The following is a 25,943-nucleotide window of genomic DNA, read 5'->3' as shown; positions in this document are numbered from 1 at the left end:
TATCTATCTCCTTTCCATTACGAAGGAATTCTATTCTAATACTGAAATGGAAATGCTACTTAAGAAATTTCTCTGTAATTCATTTTTACAAACTAAATCTACACATATGCATATATCAGTTTCCTGAATTCATTTGTCATGCTTTAAAAACATAAATATATGTATCAATGAGAGTCATACTGAATAACAGACATCTGGGGTCCCAGAAACATGCCCAGTATCAAGAGTATTCTCTCTGCCTCTCTCACCCATGAACCTATTAATGCCTGGGGCAGGTGGGAGAGCTGGCCCTGTGGTCATAAGAGCAGTAGAGCTGCCCTGAACCCTACCAGCTGCAGTACTCAGGAGGTAAAGTCCTGCATCTTGCCAGGGCACCAGAATTGAGTCAACACTGTTAGCACAGGTGTGGGAGAGCCAGTCCCCAAACTGTGACCATGGGAGAGCTGTCCCCATTACCCTGTCTTGTGGTGACATGGGTGTGGTAGAATTGCCCCCCATCTACATCTGAGACAGATGGGAGATAGAACCATCCTTAACCCCCCCCACCAGCTGCTACATTTGGGAGAGCAGGTCCTGTACCTTCCCAGGGCAGCACAATAGAGCCAACCCTGTTAGCAGAGGTGTGGGTGAGACACTCCCAGAAATGGTGAGCATGGGACAGCTGTCCCCATTTTCTATATCGTGAACCAACCCTACAGCTGGTCAGGCCCAGACTTATGAGGTGGCCAATGGGATGTCCAAAAGAAGTCCAGCTAGAGTCCAGCATCAATAGTGTAGTGGAAAACAGGGTCCTTGAACCAGACGAATGACTCTTTGCATTGAACATTTCCAAGTATTGATGTAAGGACCAAGAAGTATACATGATTTTTGGGTTGCACTGCAGCTTCCATGATGAGACTTTTTAATTTCTTCCCTTTTAAATTTTTTCTCTTGAATTTGTTTTATTCGGGAGAGGGATGAAGGGGCAGAGGGAGGATGCGAAGGGACAGAGATTGACTCTCACATGATGTGAGAAATACACAGAATAAAAAAAAACGTATCTCCTCATTTTGTCACAGAAAGCTTCTTGATTCTGACTGATTCTGTTACAGTCAGTAGATTAAAAAAACTGAAACACAAGGCAGGTAGAAAAGGGTCTCTTGTAAATGCACAATGGTATCACGATTCAGTGTAAAAACATAATTAAAGACATTTGCAAGCATTGGCAATCAAGGACAGTGGGAAGAGTCAATAGCTCTAATCTCTGCTCTCCTTTTGTGTACTAAATAGCAAGTGCTTTGTGGCTTTAACTGTGTGCTGCTTCAGCACAGTTGTCAACCTATAAAATGGGATCAGGTGTCATTGGATTCTTGGGGTCTTAAACTTTAGTTGCATCAGAAACATCAGGAGAGCTTACAAAAGAACAACTTGCTGTCCCCATGATCCATCCTCTCCAGTTGCTTATTCAGTAGCTCAGGATGAATCCAAAAACTCTACATTTCTACCAAATTCTCACGTTATGTTTAATCTACTGCTCTAGGGACTGTATTTGTGAACTACTGTCCTAGAATAATTCTAAGAGAAGACTCCAAAGTGTTAACACCTACAGCAACAGAATGTTTGAAGAAATGGGACAAATGGAAAGAATAACTGTTCCTATAAGGTTACTAAGAAGGAGATGTCTCCCAAAGTCCTGAAGAGTCATGAGCCTGTGTGCGTGTGTGTGTGTGTGTGTGTGTGTGTGTGTGTGTGTGTGTGTGTGTGTGTGTGTAAGTTAGAGGTCAATGTTTTCTGTCTTCCTCTGTTGTTCTCCTTATATGTGGGACAGTTTCTCTCACTAAACATGGGCCTCACGGATTGGCTAGGAATTGGGATTCTCCTCACTCCATATGGAGCATAATGCTCAAAGTATCTGTATCCCTAGCATTCTCCTAGAAAATTAGTAGCTATTAGTTTATTGCTCAATTCTACATTCTGGCATGACCTAAATATATAAAGCACTAGAAGTATATTATGACATATGGGGCATTACATTTCTAGGAAAATTTTGAACTAACCAAATGTTCTTTAGAAATGGAAAGAAAGAGGAAAAAGCCGTTCCTGTAGTACCTAATATAATTGTGAAAACACAGAACAGAGGGAAACGCAAGCGAACACCAAGAGATTACTTAATTCATCCCAAATAGAAAACAAATTGCTGAGGCAGTTCTCACCACCTTATTTATATATCGGATTGCTCACAAATCATGATGTCACCTACCAGGCAGCAATGCATCAAGAAGTGTGTGACAATGCTGAAGACAGAGGGAGAGCCGCATAGCAGAATGATGAAAAGGCATCATCAAGTCATAAAATCCACATGGCCATACGGATAAATATTACATAAAAGCATTACATGATCATCAGAAACTCATTCCAGGAACTCCTTACCACAAAGAAAGTAATGCTTATATCAAGGACTTATATTTGGTGAACTAAAGGTTGGCACTTCTTGAATATCTTGAATTTAATTTACAGATGGTCAACAGACAGTAATCCCTTTCCTACCACATTTGTGAGACAACTGACAAAAATGTTCACACAAACAAATTGGGATATGGTCTCATTTTTCCACTTAAACAGTATGACACATGACCACCACAGCAACATATGTAATTTCCAGTTTTACATTGGTACCTAAGCAACAACTTTACTTTTTAGTTCCTGTGTATTTATTTATTTGATACAAGGCTTTATGTAACCCAGGCTGGCTAGAAGTCACTACACAGCTTAGAATGACCTTGAATTACTGATCATTTCACCTTCATCTTTCAAGTATTGGGATTACAGGTATAAACCACAGTTCCAGGCTCCAGTGTTAATTCCTTTTAAAAATTTTTTGAGACAATGTCTCACTATGGAAACAAGGCTGGCCTCCAACTCAGAGATCTACCTGTCTCTGCCTCTGCCTCCCAAGTACTGAGAATAAAGGCATATGCCACCACACAAGGCTCGTTTCTATATCCTTCAATCATACTGTTTACTACTGAAGTCCAGAGTACATAATATATTTTTCACAAGTTTATACTTATGTGTGATTTTTTAATAAGGAAATCCCATATCCTTTCTTATATAATTGTTTACCTCACTTCTCTGGGATGTTCCAATCAGAGGCAGGATGAAGAAAGCTAGGCCGAAAGCGGCACACACCGCCCCTCCTACTCCTATTTTGAAAAGTTAGGAAAGACACAGTCCTTTGTGGTTTTCATTTATTGTTATGGCTACTGAAGTGAAAATGGATATTTTCAACATGATTTAGTCGCTGCAGCTTAGAGGATTACTTAAAAGTACAGGTTAAATGTGCTGTGGGGGAATGGACAATGGTTACATTTAAAGATTAATGCAACTGTGGTTCATCTTTAAAGGCATCTCTACAGTCCCAGTATCAATTTCCCCTCCCAATATGATCAGATAGCCCTTAAAACATAGCTGTATTGACTAAGAACAAAGAAAAAGAGATGCAAAGCACAGTATACCCGGACCTAATAACACAATGGATTCTGCTTACAATGGCTAGAGCTCTGCCTCGGAACCGGTTGCCTCAAACAAGCAAAGCACCTTTTTAAAACACGAGGGAAGACACAGGGGAGGCAGTTTCATATACCACACCTCAGTTCCGTAGAAAGAGGTCAGTTAAGCACTCTGTCCTGAGACATACACCTTTCATTTTCAATTGTTTTCAAATAAAAAGAGAGAAATTCCCTTTTCAAGTTGGATTGTTTAAATGCACCTACAGCTACTCCTGTCTGGCAAAGGCTAGGCAAGCTCTCCCTACTGATGCATTTCAAAAAAGGTTCAATTGGCAAACGAAAGCAAGTGCAAAGGGTTTTTGACAAAAGAGGACTAGAGGGAACACATTTTCCTTTCACGGAAATACTGTTCTAGAAAATCAGACAAGGTAGCAAGTCAACCAAGAACATATAAGATACTGGTGAGAGGAAAAAGGAATTTGAAAATTTGCAAACCGGCAACTGCATAGAATTAACTTAAATATTCAGTTAAGGATCATGCTATAACAGTAGTAGGCTAGACAGTCAAACAAAGCTATACATTTCACCTTGTACCTTACAGCACAGCCTAAACCACCATTTTTGAAAATGTAATTATCTTAACTTACACAAGTATACAAATCTGAAATAAAATTTCCTGGATCCTGTCTGATCATCAACACAGCATATTTTAGACCTACCAGTAACCTGCAAACAGAACAGGTTAAAGCAAACTCAGGAGCTCTGAAATATCTATTCTGATAAAGAGAGGGGTCATTTTTTAAAAACAATGTACACTTATATTCCAGAATTAGTTCTAATAAATAAAAGTGTTCTCTGATCAACAGTTAATTGCACATCTAAGACAATAATTATTTTTGATTCCCAAATGAATTATATTATCTTCTTCTATGCTTTTGCTAAGTAACACATTAAACCTATGATTTATTAGGATGACAGTTAGATATTCTAGGATCAGGTTTTAATGTTTTTTTAATATCACTTTAACAAAGACACAACTAGTTTCAAAAAACTATGACATGCTTTTATTCCCAAACTAGCTATGATATTTTTGACTTAATTAACATTTCACATGTTAAGGGAATAACTGATGACTGAGGATTGGACATTTGAAAAGAAGAAACACAGAAAGTTTTCAACATAAATATACACCATATTTGTGGAAAGACATTAAATTTACATATTGAATGTTCTGCACACTCTCTGAGAGTATACACATCCATAAGTATGTAGGTCCTTCTTACAGCAGAGGTACCCATAGACAGAGTGCCTGGTAGCTAATAACACTTTAAGTAGGATAATGCTTCTGATTTGTAACATAACAATGCTATGATTAGGGCGTGTCACTCTGTTCAGCACACTCTGGGCACTCAATTAAAAACTTGTAGAATCAAAATTAAAGAAAATATGGAAATTTTTCATCTGGAACAATACTTTTGCACATTTAATGCAACACTAGATTTTGTCCTTTATGAATACCAAGGCTTCAAGGACATGCTGTGCATGGAAAAAATATAATTTTTTTAAAAAAGCATTAGTAGAGACTCAAATGGACTCAGTGCAGTTTGCTGGTTCTCTGGATCTGTTAGGTATAATTACTGACATGAATCCAAATGCATTCAACTGAAAAGAGAGTCAAATTAGCCACAATGTGGGTATATAACAGCTGTTATTCGTTTCATAATTCTCTACAATAAGAATGAAAATCTTAAAATATGGAATAAAAGTATATCTCTAATAAGTGATTAGGAAACCGACAATGCATTTTGATCATTTCTTATATGTCAATTTTATTGTTTTCACCCACCTGCTCCAATATCCTCATAGATTTTTTTTCCTAATGAAGACACATAAGGCATACATAACAACAATCATACTGTAAAGAAAAGCCAAATTTGTAATTGTTAGCTTAACTTATCTCCTACACAGGACTGATGAAATCTTGCTAAATGCTCAGCACATACAAGACAGCTCTTACAGTTTTTATGAATCTGAGGTTCTGCATTTAGAATGTAAGAACGTGTAATGAGACCTAAGTAAATTACCTATCTTGTTTCACATATTTATTTTTGTCTTCCCATTTAAGAGTATTTTTAGTAGATGTAGGAACTTGTTTTCTGCAAGGGCTGATAGAATGCGAGTTTACCACTTATTCCCACTGAACTGATTCCATACGTGTAATTACTATGGTATGAGGTCAGAAAAAAATCAATAATGGTATGGATAAATTGTGCTACAGGATAAATACTTAGAACCTGATAATCTAGACTATATTCTGGAAGTAGTTTAGATATTAAGTACACTCTCATTAACTAATGTGGTCACTAATACTCTTAAAAATGCCCCGCTAGAAATGATAATAAGATCCCAGTGACCTACCAGTAAGTTCATTATCTGCCCCAAATTATATTTGACTGTCATATGCTGTACATTTTCACTTGTATAAAATATAAAGGCAAATTCCTCTCAGTGGTAAGGAGATTGGGAGTGCAGAAATGAGAGCTGTACACTGAGAAGACTTTAGAAAGACAACACATGTTAAAGGTTGATATACATATGGCCTCTCTGTTAGTCATAAATCATAGTAATCAGAAGCTCTCTTTAGGATAGCCAGTTATATGCTATCAATAACCACCTTTATATATCTACTGAAAACAATTTTAGTATTTACTATTATATCGTTATTAAGTGCCAACTGTATTCTAGAAAAATACTCAGTGATTTGTATATGTCCTCACATATACATGTAATGGATGCTATTACTTTCTCTGTTCTTTAAATGAGGAAGCTGAGGATTAGTAAGGCTAAGTGTGCTGTCAAGGATACACTGTAAATGGAACACTCAAGTTTGTCTGGCTTCAAAGATAGGGAGGTAAATTGATTTCAATTGCAAGTTAAGTCAGTGATGAGACATCTGCCTGAGGTGATAGAACATCAAAAGTCAACAGGTTATTCGTTATTGCTACAGTGTGAATGCTGCATTTCAACATGTTAACAGTGTTTCAATTTTAAAAATTAAAAAAATTCTTTATCAAATGAATGACAACATGGCATGATGTTTTCTGAAAATGGACTCAAGGATGTTTCATTAAGACAACACAGTTCAGACCCAAAGAAATGGCTCTTTGGTAGAAGTGCTTACTATACAAGCATGAGGAACAGAATTCCAATCTCCAGCAACTACGTTAAAACAGAAAAATCCAGGCATAGATGGCAACCCCAATACTGTGTAAGGTGGAGACAGGACAATTTATGGGGGCTGATGGAGTCTAGCTCCAAATTCAGGAGATCCTTTCTTGAGGGAATGAGGTGGAGAGTGATAGCAAGACACTCAGCATTCTCCTCTGACCTCCATCTGTTCATGGATGTGCACACAGTACACATACCTTAGTGTGCTAAAAGTGCCAAAGACCTGGGCAAAATTACTATGTTGAATAATCTTGAGAAAGCCACCTCCAAGTCTCTATGGAAAAGTGCCATCCTAAAGAACAAAGAGAAAAAGCTCTTGTTTTGAAGAAATACAGATTTCTTTATGTGTTTGGTAATATAGGGAACAAGGTAGTTTATGTAGGGCATCACCCTGATATTCATCTTGTCTACAAAGACAAGGCTTTAGTAAGTCATGATTTTCTTTTAGTTCCACCAAGTATATGAACTTGCTTAACACTGCATTAGCACCTCTGAAGTATTCATTAACATATGCAAAATATGCAAGATTGGTGTTGTATATTACTTCAGTAATTTATATTATTAGAGACGCTTAAATACTATTTGAATAGATTCCATCATTTGTGGGGTTTTGCATCTGTAATTTGGGTTACTGTCATCTAAGGTCTGGAGTATGACAGCAGGGAATATAGTTTTAACCTATGATTACAGGTGTGCAACACCTTGCCCAAGTCAAGAGATAATTATTTTAAGTTTTGGAAAATAGAGAAAACCAAAATTGCTACGAATCATTATCCAGAATTTACTTCTTTGCGAAATACAGTTGATATTTATTAAGAAAAGGTTTCATATAACTCTAAGAACAGGCATTTGTAGAGGGGGATTGAAGACATGTAAGAGAAGGACATGTTCTCCATTGGGGAAGGCTTTCTGGAGAGAATATACCTGTGCATTGCATTAAAACACTAATGTATATGCATCAAAACTTGCTATTCTTCTCTGTGAAGACTGATTGATCCTCATTTATTATCAATGTACTAGAAGGCAACTGGCAATACTAATTTCCATATATTATATAAGGAAGAACAAAACCATTCCTGATTAAATAACATTTATACCAGAATCACAGCTGTAGTTTGCTATTTTAAAAATCAGTTTTTTATGTATTTTCCCTATTGCTTCCTGCAAGTAACTGCAGGTAATTTGTTGATTACCATAAACATGGAAAAAAGAGATTTATTTGCAAATATTTGGTAAGCTTTCTTTCTCTATCCACATAACTAATTAATGGTTTTTATGGTCCCTAAGTTAATTATCATCCATATCAACATAAGTACAGGTTGGAGAATGCAGATTATTCCCAGCACTTTATGTAGTTCGTATACTGTGCACACACATTTTTGAGCACATTTATTGATTTAGCATAATTTTTGCTGCATGTAAATTAGCTTTCTCCATTTTACATTCAAATAAATACTATATTACTGTGCATGTTCTAATTATGATTATTTGGGAAATGGTGCAATAAATGTTAGTTGGATGAATGAAATAACCTAATACACTAAAAGACATCAATATATAATTATCTATTGGTAAAACTGTGCAGTTCTGAAAAAAGAAGTCTCTTGCTCTCTAGAAAAACTGCAGCTTGCAACTCACACTGTCTTTCTTCATTCTTTCATGAATTTTTTCCTTCCTGCTAGCACCCTCATAAGCTGCCACAGGTTTAAACTCCTTTGAAGAAAGAATCAGCTACCAGATAACTCCTTTTTCTTCACCTTTCCCTGTTCTTTCTTGGCTACGTCCTCCTCGTAGTCACCTCTCTTTTCTTGTGCTTCAGGCTTACTACCTCAGCAATCTCCGAAAAGATTTCTTCAATAACCTGGTCTCTCCTCCCTCATCATGCCATACTCTTGTGTCTCACTTCCAAGGACTTTCATAGGCTGGCTCCATCCTCCCTTTCCCACAGTTCTTCAAACCCAACTGTCTTCCTGACCACAGTAACAACAGAAAATATCCACTTAGCATGAAAGCATCAGAGACAGAGAATATGTTAAAATACATCATTATATATTTGCTGTGTAGGCTAGAATACAAATAATGCTCACTTCTGGCAATTTTGTTGGTTCCCACATTTAGTACTCACAGTAGAGAAAAAATACTGATATTATTCACTTTATGAGGAAACTCAGGCACAGAAAGCTGCAACACATTGACAGAGATTATAGCCTAGGAAATGATGAAGACAGGACTTGAATTTAGGATCTCATCCTCTTCATTTTGTACTTTCCCATGATCCAGTAAACATAGCTTACATAAGGCCCTGTTACGTGACGTGCTGATGTGTAGCACTGATGATGTAATTTTGCTTTCCTTGAAATGCTTGGCCTCTGTAGAGCAAACATTTTTTATCCATTTTTCAAGGAGTAGTTCAACTAATATGCACACAAACTACACTTGTTCTTTTCCATGATGAGTTGACATTTTGCCAAACCAAATTGATTTCTCCCTTTGGATAGACCTACAAAGCAAATAATCTCTATCATGTATCAGCACACAATTTCCTAGCTGCTGGTTCAGCTTTATTAAATCTCTTTGGCAAAACTGAAAACTTCTTAAAGGTGGGAACTATTCCTTGATCATTTTCCAGATTCTTCAATGAACATTAAAAGACACATCAGCATTAACAGTGAGTGTATTCTAGGCCATGTGTTATTATACTTATTATCTCACTTAATCCTGACTAAACCTACAGAAGATGAATGCCATTTCCCCATATTATAGCTGAGGGACCTGAAGCATGAACGGATACAGGAAAAGAACATGAACATAAAGCTAGTTGGTGGAGCTGAAATGGACGCCTTAACACAGAAGTTACATTTAATCAGGCTCACAAATTACAGGCCTTCTTAGCATATAATACATATATTCTCATTTACAATAAGAAATATGATTTCCTGTCCTGACTTTTGCATTCTGATCTCCAGGTCTCTAAAAATGGAGATTTGATACATGATATTTTTATGTTTCTATCTTGAACATTAATATTTTCTTCTTGGCTTTTGTGATGTCTGTACTTATTTCTGAACTCAGTTGATGATATTTAGATTTCAGATATAATCTTTTATGTTATAGTTATTCTATTCCTTTTGAATAATTAAATCTTAGTACATTTCTCCATGATAAATGTACATAATTTTGCATGCCAGATTACTATATTTCATTGTTTCTACACAGTAGTTTTGTGAGCTCATGAACCATTGCTCTACAATAATTTGTCCTTTTCTTAAGTTGATATAAAATAGAAATTGTTAAGTAACATGTGTAATTAGAAATGGTTTAAAATGCATGTATTTTTACTTAAATGAGAAAAGATTTTTAGTTATTATTAATTTTGTGTTACTCGAAATGGAACCCAGGTCCTATCAAGTGGGAGAAAAGGATATGACTACTGCATTATATCCCCTATTCTTCAGTTACTGTTTTGAGTGTATACATTTACAGGGTACAGTGTGATGAATGTATATGCAATATCCAATGATCACATCAGAGTAATTGACATTTTTACCATTTTTGATTAATGCATAAAATTATACATATCTATGTGATACATGGAACTCCATCTTTACATATAAGTATATTCTTCTTCTTCTTCTGCATGTTTTCATTCTTAAAACTTAGACTGCACCCACATAATCCTAGAGGATATCTTTCAAAATTTACTCTGAAGTATGAACCTAGTCAACATGTAAAATACTATTGAAATGTATAATAATTTATATTTGTAACACATAGGCCACAAGTTAAGCAGCTAATATTGAAGCTTGCTATTTGATTGACCTACATAAGGTAACAGTTCTTAAAAGATAAATATGATTTGTTTTAATTTTAAAATTAAATGTATGTCTGAGAGTGGGTTGTTGCATGTGTGAGTACAGAGCCCATGGAGGTCAGAAGAGGGCATAATATCACTTGGAACTGGAATTCTAGATGGTGGTGAGTTGCTACAAACTAAACTTGGATCTTCTAAGAGACCAGTATGCATTTTTAACCACTGAGCCATCCATCTAGCACAGATGAATCTTATTTTAAAATGCATCTTTTATGCTCACTTCCCTCAAGTTCAGCATAAGCAGAAAAAACTTATTTGAATTTTTACCGTGCTTCCAATGATACTAGAAGATATAAGTGTCCATATCTTGATCAAATGTAGGCATATTTTCAGGAAAATAGTAAAAGACTGGTAAATACTGAAGGTGATGAGAGGATTTAATGTCTTCCAAAGGAATGTAGCCTGGTTGGCATTTTGATCTTCAAGACTCCAGAAATGGAAGATAATAGATCTGTTATTTTAAGCTACCAGTTTTTAGCATTTTCTTACAGCATTTCTACTTCACAAATCTAATTCTTCACAACTTTAATATTCAAACAAAACCCTGTACATGTAGTTTAGACTGAATTCCTGAGTTTCATCCTCATGTACAGAGTTGCTTCTTTTAAAAAAGATTTTTTGAAGATCTCCTTCTTAAAGGTTTCTTTACAAGACATTAGAAAACTAAATATGATCAAATGATACTGCTCATTTTAACCCTCACAACCAAATCTGTTTTAATACTGATTTTTCTTTCTCTGTGAATATGTTACCTTCTTCAGTGCCTTCACCTCTCAACTCCTACATGTAAGCAATCACCAGAGACTGTCAGCTCTACTTTTCTATGTGTCAACTTGACTGAGCAACATGATCCAGAAATTTAGTCAAACATTAACCTGGATGTTTCTGTGAGGGTATTTTTGGAAGATTCTAACTTTCAAATTGATGGGCTTGAATAAAGGAAATTGCATTCTCTTATAAGAATGAATCTCACGGATCAACTGAAGATTTTAGTAATATGAAAGGACAAATTTTACTCAGGCAGGAGGAAAAAACAGACGTAGACTTTGCTGTCCCCAGATTTCTAGCCTGTGGATCTTCCTTGTTGACTTTGGACTTGTCAGTTTCCATAAGCACATGGGCCAATAACAAAAATGTCTGTCCTGGACCATAGTAACAGTTGCTATTAATGGTGATTGATAGAGGCAAGGATAAGTGTAAAGATTGTGTAGTCAGACAACTTCCATTCTATTTCAGTGCTAATACTTGCTGTTTGTGTACCCTAATGGGGCAAATTACTTAATTTTTATGACCCTCAGTTTCTTATCCAACCACGGTGGCAATTATAGAGCCTTGATTTGAAATTTGAAACTTGTCTTAGGATGTAGTAAATCTTAGAATAGTGCTTGATATATGGTCACTATTATAAAACTGCTTGCAATTTTTATTATTGCTAAATACAGTAGGGAGTGCTCCAATATCAAGCATACTGCTTTGTATCTCGATCAGATTTGGTTTTGCTTTTGCTCTAATTTTACATTTTGGTCCTCTTCATCCTGAAAAAAAGAGGGGCGGCTCCTTTCTCCCTACAGTGAAAGTTACTTTCTCAAGGAAAACAGCCATGTCTTCTATTCTTAATATTTCATAGAAGTCACCTGAGTCCTAATGACCTTTCTTTGTCCATCTGTCCCCTCATTGCCCCATCTGATTTTAGATAAAGTATAATTTATTCTGTAGCTCAGTCTGGCCTTACAGTTGTAATCTTCCTGTTTCTACTTCCTTAGTGCTGTGACTACATATCTATGCCACCATTCTGAGCATTTTGCCCTCTCTTCCACAGAATCTAAGAAAAATAACCCCCCCTCTTCTTCTTTTTTTTTTTTTGTTTTTATGAGACAGGGTTTCTCTGTATTGTTCTGGAGGCTGTCGGTCCAGCCTGGCCTCGAACTCACAGAGATCTGCCTGCCTCTGCCTCCCGAGTGCTGGGATTAAAGGCGTGCGCCACCCCTGCTCGGCTAGAACCCCCCCCTTCTAACATATGGTCATGTTTGCTAGTTGGGAGAACATATAGTGGATATTACTGTGGAGGCACTGGGACTACATACAAGCTTAACAGCTGAGCAAGATGCTCTGCAGTATTCTTTTTTCCACCTGGTAATAGTGCTGTCAATACTTATTATGACTTGAAGTGTACAAGCCCCCAAGGAGAACTGTTGTTACAGTACTGTCAACAGATACATGCCTACAAAGTAAAATGAAGGTCTGAACCTCATCTTCCCAGCCCAGCCTTTTACTTCTCATCTCACTCTTTTCTTCCTCCATAATGGCCTTCTCTAGATCATATGATCATAGCAAATGCACAAAAAGCAAGACGTCAGCAACACAACATCTCATATTGATTACCTGTAATTTGCAGTGTTTAGTGTAGAAGGAGACGAAATAAAAAAAAAGCAATATGAGATAAATGTAACAGAAAAAGTAGTAACAGCCTGAGTTTTCTACCAAGAATAAAATCACTTTATAATTAAAAGTTTGCAAAAAAAATCAAATCAATTTGTATTTCATGCATCTTCATAAAATTTAATTGCTTTTATGGGAAGAACCTGAAGATAGAACCTAGGGTAAAGTTCATGCTAAGTAAATGCGCCACCACTCAGCAGTATTCCCAGGTATTAGTTTTTAAATAGAGGCACAGTAAGATGTAACAAGTTGTCTGGAGACTGTAACCTTCATGCCTCCCAGGCCTGTGATGTCACAGCATACTCAAAGCATTGGAAATGTTTTCATACCTTTGTTTATATCAATGAGCTGCTTCTTCTTCTTCTGGCGTTCCTGCTTCTCTTGTTCAGCTTTCTCTTTTGCAAGTTTTGCCCTCCTGCTCTTCTCTTCGAATTCTTTTCTCTTATGGTTTTCTTTCAGTGCTTCCTAAACACAAAATAAAATAAAACAAATCTCCTATACACTGTATGATGGAGAAGGGGCACAGTTTAAAACTTCTACAAGTTTGAAGAGATGGAAAATTTTCATAGCAGCCTCAAAGTGTGGGCATATATTCTTTGTTGACAGAGAGACAAATAATTAGCCTTAAGACATCACTTCTGGAAAAAAATATTGAAAATAATCTTTTCAATTCTCATTATGTGTTGTGGGTGCATTATCTATGTTGTAGGTTTAACAATGAGAATACTTTCCTCATTGTTAAAATGTGACTACTTTTGATACACAAGCAAAGTGAGTATTTCACCTTGTATTGAAAATTTTCCTGTTATCTGCAAAATGGGTTAAAAAAATCTACCTCACAGGATATCTGTGATGAGAAATGAGATGTGCACTTGAAGTGCTTTCAGCAGAGCCTAATACATCATAATCAAGGTATTTTAGTCTATGCTGTGGAGGTGGTTGTGTTGCTAGTGGAATGATTACACCTAATGATGCAGGACGAGAAACAATCACCTGGAAGTTTTAGAGCTTTTTATATGGTAAGACTATTGGAAATGATGAAACAGATTTCAAGCTCTTCGATATTTATGAAATTCCAGTGAATGAGTACATTCCAGTACGTAATATTTGAGAAAGTTGAAGCAATGTGACCAGATGAAATAATGTCAGCTTCGTGGGAGCTCAAATAAGTCACTACATTTTAAAGACACATCAACTACATGTTCATTACTTCACGTTCTGTTTTTCCCCCATGATTATGATTGATTGGATATATTTCATAGTATGTGCTTATGTTTATACTTTACAAAAGTTACACTTTCCCTAAAACTATATTGTTCCAGCAAATATAAAAAAGAAGACAAAACCCCAAGAATACCCCGAGGTTTTTGTGTTAAGGAGTCTGAGTCTATACTGAATGTTAAAAGTGCATAATAGTTTAAAATACACCCGAAAACCCCTCTAAACAATTTTCCTGGCCTGAAAGAACTTATTTATTCCTATAAAATCTAACTGATTTTTACCTCTGTGGCATCTATTACACTAGTTAGGCAAATACTCCCCACATTAGGCTAAGAGCACACAACTATCTGGCTACTGTAGATAGAATCAAACATTTCCACTTAAAGTTATAAACTAGATTTTACATTTCGGTGCAGCCTCTCAAAATTAGCACTGCTGTCATTTTGGGCCAGATGACTTTTGTTGTTGTTGTTGTAGAGGTTGGCTTATGCACTGGAAGATGTTTGATGGCATCTTTGGTCTCCACCCACTAGATGCAAATTGCATCTCTTACAACGTGGCAACCAAATATGTCTCTTGAGACTGCCAAATGCCATCGGCAGGGCAAACATACCCAGATTGAGAACAAGGGGTTTCAGAAAGAAACTTCAGAGAGCAAGTGAGCAGGGACTAATAAGCCTTAAATGGCACACATATTTACTCTTCCAAGACTAAGGGAACACCTCAAAATGGAAGGAAGGAAGAACATAAGTGATGGAAGATATGAAGAAGGACTGTGAAACCCTGTCTAATGGTCATGACATGGCCATGGTACTCCTGAACTCATAAGAACTATTGTTGCTTACACAGAGACTGCATAAGACCAAGTCCTTCAACCTTGATCCACAGATGGGACACACCCAGGGGATCCAATGGTAGTCTATGGCTGCTGAGGGAGAGGGACGTCATGGTTTTCAGTGATGTGGCCACTAGTGGGTTGCTCAGGAGCCAGTGAAAAGTTTTATGTCCATTCCCTGATGAGCAGCTCTGCTTAGTCCCAATATATTTTGAAGCAAAAGCAAAATAAAGCCTAAGACAGGAAAATAGAATTGGACCTGGTGAGAGGTGGGTGGGAGCTGGTAGGGATAGAGGAGGCTCAGAGAAGGTAGAGGGATTAGTACGACCAGAATGTACTGCATACATGCAGACTCACAATCAGTTTACCTTTTCTAAATGTGGAAACATCTAAATGATTTTAAAGTATTTTGTCAGGGTCAGTCATTTCTATGAACTAAAAAAGGCATATGCAAATACATAATTCATGTAAATGTTCTTTTTAGTACAATTAAAGTTTTAGGAGAGAATAAAACAAAGATGGAAATTTTATAATATATATTCAAATACATGAGTGTGAATGGGGTGACTCTATGCAGGAGATGATAATTCTCTCACTTCAGGTGTGGGATCCCTCCCCTTGAGTTGTTGGGAGTCTTAGAGACCACTCAAATGGTACAAGCTATTGCCATTGCTCTTTATTGTCCACCATAATATGAGTGTAATGCCCTACTGTTGAAGATAGCATTTATATTGGCCACGGGACATGAAGAAATCCAGTTGGTACTTCCCTGCTGGCTAGCCTTCATAGTACTGAAAGGTATTCTGTAGGCATGTGGGGAACGAATAATTAACAGTCTTACTCAGTTGTGAATTCTGTGAAGTACAATAACAATCAGAATGGCAAGATATACCCATGGGTGCAACAGTGGAATATGCTATGGGGGTAACCGACTGCCTTATGGCCTCCTGTATGGCCTATTCCACAGGAGGAAATTCATGTATGGCACCGTAAATCTATTCAAGAATCCACGGTTTGGGAGTTCACAGGCCCCATAATATCAGACTATCATTAGATTTGTACCTTTCTAACCATAGATTAGTATACCTCTCAGCCGGGCATTGGTGGCGCACGCCTTTAATCCCAGCACTCGGGAGGCAGAGGCAGGCGGATCTCTGTGAGTTCGAGACCAGCCTGGACTACCAAGCGAGTTCCAGGACAGCCTCCAAAGCCACAGAGAAACCCTGTCTCGAAAAACCAAAAAAAAAAAAAAAATATACCTCTCAGAACCCATCAGAGGAGTTTATTTGTGTAGTGGATAGGGGCTAATGCAGAAACTTTCTAAACAAGGAGTTTGCATAATTTCTTTATGATTTGTCTCAGAACAGGGGAGTCACTTGTTCTGCTGAAAGATTTACAGAAGAACCCAGGGAATCAGACTACATTGCCTACCCACGGGATGGTGTCAACCATGTACACAGCTGCCCTTACCCATTTTATTAATCCTTTTTCTCAAAATGTCCTCTCTTTTCTTTTTCAAATTTCCTCCACCTAACATTTTACTCTGCTTTGTGGATTGCCATTAACTGTCCTGGCTGTTAGTGAGTCTTCTAAAATTCTGGACATTTTCCTCGAAGCCAGATCAAAGGGCTGTGAAGATACCATTCTCAATGTATTATGTCACAAAGTAATGCACAGGTAAGCTTAGCTGTGGTCTTATCTGTTAGTTTGATACATGAGGGTGAAAATCCTAAATACTTGAGGAAGCAGTAAACCAGGATCCACATTCGTTCAGATTTTCCTCTCTCATTTTAGAATGATAACATCAGGTTACAAATGAGAAGCTTAAGATGAGCTTTGCAGCATTTGACTGAGAAACTGAAGAACCATATGATTGCAGGAGGAAAGCACTGTAGTCATTCATTAGAATTTTCAGCAGCAATCATGATCAAATTAAGGCTTTCCATTAAGGAAAGGAAGAAATCCTATTCTTTAATTAATAGCAAACAACATTAGATAGTCCTTCTCTATAGTTTCATTGTGCTAAAAGGGCATATTGGATTGAAGAAGTCACGACAAAAGCTCAGGGCAATGAGTTTTCAACTGCAGCAACCACACTTGGAGAGTCAGAGCCTCTTAAGACTTTATAAGCACTATAATACTGCTAAACTTTTTCTTTCCCAGAGATTTCCACTTATTATGGTACAAGTGACCTTTAAAATTCCTCTTATGAAAGATCTCATGAATACTTCATCAACCAATCAGCTACAATTGCAACAGAGGTATAACTTTCTTACTTACAGGCGTAATTGAAACCTTGATTAGCTTCCTCAAGTAGTTAGGTGACTCAGTAACAGACACTGAGCAAATATACTGATAGCATAGCTAGATGGTGCTTAGAGACTTGCACTTTAACCTCTGTAAATATGGTATGAATCACAGATGCACCATGTGCCACAGGTAATGCAGAAACAAAATAGAACCTTTCTCTTCTCTTTGATTCTTATGATCCTTGCTTTTTATTTTTTTATTTTTTATTTTTTTCCTCCCCTCCTCCCGTGCCCTCCCACCAACCCCCCAATATTTCCTCATTTCCTCAGGGAGGGTGAGGCTCTCCATGGGAGTGTCCATAGTCTGTCATTTCATCCAGGGCAGGGCCTAGACCCTCCCCCAAGAGTTCAGGGTGAGAGTGCATCTCTCATTGTTGGATGGGAGACGAAAGTCCATTTGTATACCCGGGATAAATACTGATCTACTACCCAAGGCTCAATAGATTACCTAAGCCTCCTCATTGATGATCCTTGCTTTCTATATACAATGTTGGTCTTTGTTCATCTCCTTTCTGGATTATAATTTCCTCTCTCACATTTTATTGTACCTTCCTCTCAAACTCTGCTGTATTTGTTTTTCTGGTAAAAATCCATTTATTTCTATTCAGTGTCCTTCCAATAGTTTACAAAGCCTTATATAATCTCACTCCATACAAAGACTCTGACCTTGTCTCACCATTGCCCATTATCCTCCAGTCTCATTAGTCTCCTCTGCTTAGCTTGAAATTTTATATAAATATTCCCTCTTGGCTCTCACACACCTACATCCAGTCTCACTTTTAATGTTCCCTCTCTCACTACTTATTCCCCAAGCATCGTTTACAATAGAACCCCCTAAACTCTGTCTCCCTCATCCCTAATGTAAAATTCAGAACATAAAAGGTCAAAACCTAGTTAAACTTTCCATACCCTTCAGTTTCTTAGAATTAGCAGCTGGAGCTTGTTGATTTACATAACAGTTTTCAGCCTGGGAGTTCTCAAAACATTAAATTACCAAGAACATCTCCACATATAGTTCCCCATAAACCTCATATTTCTTTATTGTAAAAAATCATAGCAGCATTGAAATAAACACTATGGTAATTTGGAAAGATGGCTTTCTTCTAATTATCTATAGGCTTTGTGTCATTGACATCTATGCCAGTTTTCTTAGAAATGCCAATGCTGTAGCAGCATTATTTGTAATAGCCAGAACCTGGAAAATACCTACATGCCCCTCAACTGAAGAGTGAATAGAGAAAATGTGGTACATTTACACAATGGAGTACTATTCAGCAGAAAAAAAACAATGGAATTTTGAAATTTTCAGTCAAATGGACAGCACTAGAAGAAACCATCCTGAGTGAGGTAACCCAGTCACAAAAAGACAAACATTGTATATACTCACTCATATATGGATCAGGAAAAGGCCAGCCTATAATCCCACTGCCAGAGAGTCTGGGAAACAGAACATTTATCCAGTGACTGATGGAAGCAGAGACAGATACCCACAGATAAACATTGAAAAGAACTCCTGGAACCCAGTGACAGAGAGGGAGGACTGATGAGCAAAGGGGTTAGGACTTGGCTTGTTTAACCCACAGAAACAGCTGACCTGAACAAGGGGGAGCTCTTGGACCCCAGACTGATGGCTGGGAGGACAGCATGGGACTGATCCAGATACCCTATATGTGGGTGTCAGTGAGGAGGCCTAGGCAATCTATGGGGCTTTGGGTAGTAGATCAGTATTTATCCCTGGCATACAAATGGACTTTGGGTGCTCATCCCACAATGAGGGATGCTTTCTCAACCTGAACTCTTGGGAGAGGGCCTAGGCCCTGCCCTGAATGAAATGACAGACTCTGGAGATCCCTCATGGAGATTGGGTGGGGGACTGTGGGGACTGATGGGAGGCGGGGTAGGAGGGGAGAGAGAGGCATCTGGGATTGACTTGTGAAGCAAGCTTGTTTCTAATTTAAATAATAAAAAAGAAATGCCAATGCTGAGTGTTTCTGAGGATTGATATCTGTTACTAGTTTTAACGATGTAGCCCAATTTTCTGCCCAGAAAACTCCTTTGGACAGAGATTAGCACTTACTCAGAGCCCCCAAGGTTAAGCAAAAAGATGCACGCTAATTTCAAAAGTGAGGTGTTTGCTTTCAAAGAGATGTTTACAGGGTCCTCAAGCATTAACACCATACAGCTTCTCAGCAATCTTTTAAGACAAAATGTTTTCTGATTTGGGTAGATGGTTTATATAGAAAGTTCTGTGAGTTGATTTTTATAAATGACAGGGGACAGACTCATGGAAGGAACTAATGTGCTACAGGTGAGAAAGGAAGCTGAAGTGAATTCAAGTAAGTGCTCACCGAAGAAGCCCTCTTTTATTCTGCACAACCAGCTCACTGCTCATACTCCTTAGGAAACAAATAAAAAATTAATGTGTCTTTCACTTGCAGTACATATCAGGAGGTTTGACAGACAAACAGATCTCTTCACACCAGCATGGTGGTGAAGAGAATCTCAAAGGTAAATTATTAAAAACAAGAAGAAAGAAAAAAAGAGTGTTATGTGCAAATCTCCTTGGGTATTAAACTTGCAGTTGGTTACAAAGCGGTCATGCGCCAATAATGATGGCTGGCTGTGATCCCCAAGGCCTTCTTTTAAAATTTGCCTTACAACTGCAAAAACATGTGATCTGAAGTTGGAGGGAAAACTGTCTTTCCCGTCACAGTCCATTAGAGTGCTGAACTATGATTAGCTAGAAGTTAATCTGCAATCTGTAGCATAGAAAAGCTTTTCAAATGCTGCAGGTTTCAGCTGACATTGTTGTAGGAATGTGAGCACCCATCTTTGCATCTCAGAAAGCAAAACAATTGAGTTCAACATGTTTCTATGGACCACTATTTGATTAAAACCCATGAAGCACTTTGATTGACTATAGGAAATTAATCTATAGCTTTTTTGAGCTAAAGGAAGAAAATGAAATTCTGAAGTGACCGATACAATATTTTAATGGAAAAACATTGCAGGGATGTATGAATGCAGGACAATATAGCAGTGTTAAGTTACAGTTCTGAGGCCTGTGTTTATTGTTTTAATATTGTCTCTAAGAAGCTAGGAGCGACAGCACAATCAATATGCTTTTGTTGCTTTGCTTTTCCATGCTGAGGATTCAATGCATGGTCTAATGCAAGTTATGAACCACCAAGCAACTGTCCTGGCCCCTCAATAAGGTTCTAATGTAACAAACTGAGGTGTAGTGAGAACTTTGGGGAGTCTTGGATGAGTATATCAAGTTGCCTTGAGAAGTAGAATTTATAGACTTGCCCAATATGAAAGGTCCTCAGGAAATGTGAGCATGAGTCCTCTTACTGTAGATAGAGTTCCATGATTTCCCCCCAGGAACCTATTCTAACTCTATCACTTGTAACATGGAAATACTTCCTTATGGCTCAACAAAAGCTGTCCATTTTTAAACCCGTGTCTTGTTTATTGACATCTGTGTAAAAGAAACCCAATCAAGCATGTGTCTTGTTTATTGACCTCTGTAAAAGAAACCCAATCAAAATCTTCCTCTAAAATATTTTCCTAGAGGTGTAGCTTGTCTTTAGGACTCACAAAAGTGAAGCTAACCCTCAACAGCAAGACAGGATTTTCATTTCAGTTCACACTGGAAGGGATGGATCTTAGGGGCCTTTGGGAAAAATCTGTGGTCTTGATCCCTCCCCTCCCCTCCCCACACCAGGCTCAATCATCCTGCCTCAGCCTATCGAATGCAGGGACTACATAGTTCAGAGTTAGTTTCTAGAATAAAAACTCCCTCATTGATATATTTTTCCTCAAATTTAATAACACTTGGGTATCCGTCTGGGTCTCTTCAGTTAGACATTATTTTTCAACTCTAGGTTTCTCCATTATGATATGCCTTCCTTTTAAATAAGAAAACAAGGATTGAAACAATACTCTAAAGAGGTATGCCATTCTATTTCTACCAGTTTTTAATGCCCAAATTATTCTAAAACACAGCATGTATTTTGTAACATTTTCAAGTGCAACTGTAAAGTTAGTGTAACTATAAAGTTAATTCAGTTCCAATATATCTGTAGCAGCCACCAATTCTCTTTTCAAACAGTCTCCTTGGGAAGTCATAAACTTATTTTGGTGAGGACATTAATCTGTGTTTGAAAATCCTCTTTCCAAACTGAACTCCAAATCTATTGAAGTCAGTTACATTATCTTAGATTCACATTATTTTTAAGCAGAGATTTGGTTACCCAGTTCTATCATCTATTGAGCTATAAAACTTGGTCTAATATAATTTTGGCTATTTCCTGAAATGACAGTAACCTAAATTTCCAAGATTAAGTGTACCTGGCAGGTTCTAAAACATATGCTATAGAACACTTAGAGAATTCTAAAACAGGAGTTCCTTAAAATTGGAGGACAAAGTCATTGTCTTTTAATAAAGATAGGATCTCTGTCTTTTTTTCTTTTAAAAAGTCACATTTCACACACTGCCTAATGTATGGTAAGTACTGTTTCACTAAAATGCAAGAATCCTTATTTTGTGGTGTATTTGTACCTGGCCTTGTCTCTATACTGTTTGCTTGATGTCCTTAATTTATACTTTAAGTCCTATCTAACTGAACTTGATTCTATTTTTGATGCAACATACATATCTAATATTTTTTTATTTCTACTCCACCTTATTTTGAATGAAATGCTTGAAATCCCTCTGAATATAAAGCCATTTAGCTCTTCTTTGGGTGATGGGAGAGACAGGAAAAGACAAAAGAGGCAAGGAAGATAAGACAAAAATACTCTGGTTACTATCTAGAGAATTTTTTGTCTTAAGTGATATTCAGGAAGTTATTCATTCACTCATTCATTCATTAACTCTCAACCATGTTTATCACGGGTTCTAGTCCCTGAATAATCAATGAGGATAGTCACTCATGGTATTGTGCAGTGATAGAAGGAAGCCCTAGAATGTTAATTCTCTGTGGCTCTCTCTTCAGATGCAGGTCAGGTACAGTCTTAATGGTAGAAGGTTTAGTATCCTGAAGTTTACCATCTACTTCTCTTTAATCATATTGATAATGAATGTCACTCAGGAAGGAATACAAATCTTAGGGAATAAGGAGAAATTTCTTTCTCCTGGACTATGGGGAACTGATTCTTTCATAGAAATAAATTAAAATGGTTGAGCTCAATTTTCTTTTCACAAAGCTATCTTGATTACCAGTCTCAACTCTGTGCTTTTCTAAGTACAAAGTGATTGTTTGCTGATTTGTTGTGCTATCTTCTGAACTATTGACAGCAAGGTGTCCTTCAAGTAATTACGGGGTTGCACCTTTCCCTTTATTGATGCTGTCTGAACAATCAGTGTAATTTTCACACACACACACACACACACACACACCACCACCACCACCACCACCACCACCACCACCACACCAGACAACACAAATTGTAAAAAATGAAGCCCCAGTAAAACATGGGAAAGTATGATGACATGGCACCTATGGGTCACATTAAGCCAATACCAGTTAGACAGTTGGAAAGTACAATAAAATTTCTATTAATTAGAAAGCCATGGGAATCGTTATACATCTTATCTTTTCTTAAAAGGACTGCTTCACAAATGACCACTGAAAAATGCACTCACCTTTTCTTATTTATAATGCTATTTATTATACGTGTTTCACATTTCACATGCATTTGAATGCCTGTCCATATATTTCATTTTATGAAAGTTTACTTCAGTCTTGCCTAATCTACAGCCCTCTGAGAGGGTATGCTCACTGACAGTTCACTTCAGGGGTGGTATTATTTTGTACAGACATCCTTTATTTATATACTTAAGTATTTTTGAGTCATGGCCTTTAAGACTCTAGCTCAGGCTGGGCTCACTTATGTAGTGTATGTTTGCCTTAAACACACAGCAACCTCCCTGCTTTGATCTTTAAATTGCTGGCATTATAGGCATGAACCACCTCTCTTGACTCAGATAAGCAGTCTTAACAATAAGTTAAGTATGTAGAACACTTAATACAGATGAGGCATGACTATTTATTTTTATAAATAATTTATTTAACCTTATTTTATATGCAGAGGTGTAAAGGTGTCCAACACCCTGGAAGTGGAGTTACAGAAAGTTGAGCTGCCATGAGGATGCTGGGAATTTAACCCAGGTCCTCTTGAAGAGCAGTCAGTGCTCTTAACCTCTGAGGCATCTCTTTTGCCTGGATAACTATTTCTTAATTAATAAAACCTGAGCAATTACTTTAGTATAAATGCTATCTGAACACATAATGGACAAACAATATTCTTGAGGTTTTTTTTTATTGGTAGTTGGGCCCCTCTTTTTTTATTTTTCAGTTTAAATTTAGATTAGAAAAAAGGTTGCTTCACAAGTCAGTTCCAGGTCCCTCTCCCTTTCCCTCCCCTCTTCCCGTGCCCCCCCCCCCGACCCTCCCATTACTCCTTGATTTCCCCAGGGAGGGTGAGGTCCATAGTCTGTCATTTCATCCAGGGCAGGGCCTAGACCCTCTCCCAAGAGTTCAGGGTGAGAGTGAATCTCACTTTGTTGGATGGGAGTCCAAAGTCCGTGTGTATACTCCGGATGAGTACTGATCTACTGCCCAAGGCTCAATAGATTACCTAGGCCTTCTCACTGACACCCACATTCAGGGGGTCTTGATCCCTCTTAAGGAGCTTAAATCATGAGCTGAACAACTTATGTGCAGAGGCACATGCACATACAGAGTCTCACTCTTTAAGAAGTCTACTCAGACTACCTTGTATGCCATCTTAGAACCTCCAGCCAGTGACAGATGGAAGCAGAGAAAGACACCCACAGATAAACACTGAACTGAACTCCTGGAACCCGCTGACAGAGAGGGAGGACTGATGAGCAAAGGGGTCAAGTCTGGGCTGGTGAAACCCAGAGAAACAGCTGACCTGAACAAGGGGGAGCTCTTGGACCCCAGACTGATAACTGACAGGCCAGCATGGGACTGATCCAGAACCCCTGAATGTGGGTGTCAGTGAGGAGACCTAGGCAATCTATGAGGCCTTGGATAGTAGATCAGTATTTATCCCTGGAACACAAATGGACTTTGGGTGCCCATTTCACAATGAGGGATGCTCTCTCAGCCTAGATACTTGGGGGAGGGCCTCGGCCCTGCCCTGAATGAAATGACAGACTCGGGAGATCTCCCATGGAGGGCCTCACCCTCCCTGGGTATCAGAGTGGGGATTGGGTTGGGGCTGGGGAGGCTGGAGGTGGGGCGGGAGAGGAGGGCAGGGAGAGGGAGCTGGGATTGACTTGTGAAACAAGCTTGTTTCTGATTTAAATAAAATAATTTAAAAAAGGAAAAAAAGTCTGTGCCAACTTGAAAAGAAATTTGGAGAAAAATTAAGAAAACATGTCAAAGTTTGGAAATGACAAACCACAGACAAAAGATGGGTAGTTAATCTCAAAGACAACTGGACTAAGGAAGAGAACTATATCCATGGATATAAAATGGCTACTTCCTTGAAGAGGAAGCTCATTGACGAGCTTCCAGAAGTCAGAATGTTAGGCTATACAGTTATGTTTTAAGAAGAGACTTAAAAAAGAACACTACTGTACATGTGATAAAGCAATGGAACCAAGTCAAGAAAGTGCTTTCTACTGAAAATGATTTGGAAGATTAGGTAGTTAGCTGCAAAAAGGTACAGAAAACATGCTAGAGCCCAAGTCATAGGAACCCTTAGATAACCCCTTCATTTATATCCTAGGATATTTTGTTTCCATAATTAATTATGTCTGAGTCATTACCTAACAAAATAGGAAAAATAAAATGAACATGCAATTTAATGTCTCTTATTGACATCTTGGGACTTGGGAATGCCATAGACGAGAGTGTTGATCTCATAAAAATATCTGCAAACAATACACCATGGATCATTTAAAAAATGAGTCTGAATGATGAACAGGTCAGAACCAGAGACATTTTGTTTCAAAATCATCCCTCCCTAACTAGAAATAATAAGGGTACTGTTATATACTAGTGATTGCATTCTGGGAAGCAAGCCATTCCATCTGTATATGCAAACACTAGCTCCATTCCACAATGTAAAACACATCACACTTGTGATTATATCTTTGATCATGAACTAGATTTGGCTGAATAACACACCTTATTTAGTTATGGGAATATCCTTTGCTTACTTCTAATGCCCTCTCCTTTACCTTCCTCCTCCCGAGGTAATATGCCATTATTTATAGAGGAATTTTCTGACCTCACCATGAATCTTCTACTTAAGTTGCCTTATTTATTGGTAGAGAGGGATTTTTGCCATTAGGTTTGACATGTTGGACAAATAACTTGCATGAGGATTTAGGGAGTTTACAGACACACTGGGTTTTACATCCTGTACAACAATTTGTGATAATAAATGTCATATTTTAGACTTGAATTCTTTCAATGTGAACTTCTGAACAAAATATCATAGATAACATATTAAGTGAAATAGAGAGATATGGGGATTTTTGTTTCCTTCCAAGTGTCTTAGAAGAGGGC

General features: G+C 37.7%; 1 protein-coding gene across 6 annotated transcripts in view; it reads right to left on the bottom strand.

Moving 5' to 3' along the window:
- Diaph2 (diaphanous related formin 2) overlaps window positions 1–25,943 on the bottom strand; it is a 722,722-nt gene that overhangs the window by 164,954 nt on the left and 531,825 nt on the right. For all 6 annotated transcript variants that reach the window (XM_013115224.3, XM_040744363.1, XM_040744364.1 and 3 more), the window contains one exon: window positions 13,356–13,491. In XM_013115224.3, the coding sequence (XP_012970678.1) occupies window positions 13,356–13,491 (136 nt within the window). The remainder of the gene's footprint in view (window positions 1–13,355; window positions 13,492–25,943) is intronic.

Source organism: Mesocricetus auratus, unplaced genomic scaffold (assembly GCF_017639785.1).
Source record: "Mesocricetus auratus isolate SY011 unplaced genomic scaffold, BCM_Maur_2.0 Super-Scaffold_100003, whole genome shotgun sequence".
In the NCBI taxonomy this organism is placed as follows: Eukaryota; Metazoa; Chordata; class Mammalia; order Rodentia; family Cricetidae; genus Mesocricetus; species Mesocricetus auratus.
The sequence above is the reverse complement of the archived record's forward strand: the minus strand, read 5'-3'. Positions and strand labels throughout refer to the sequence as shown.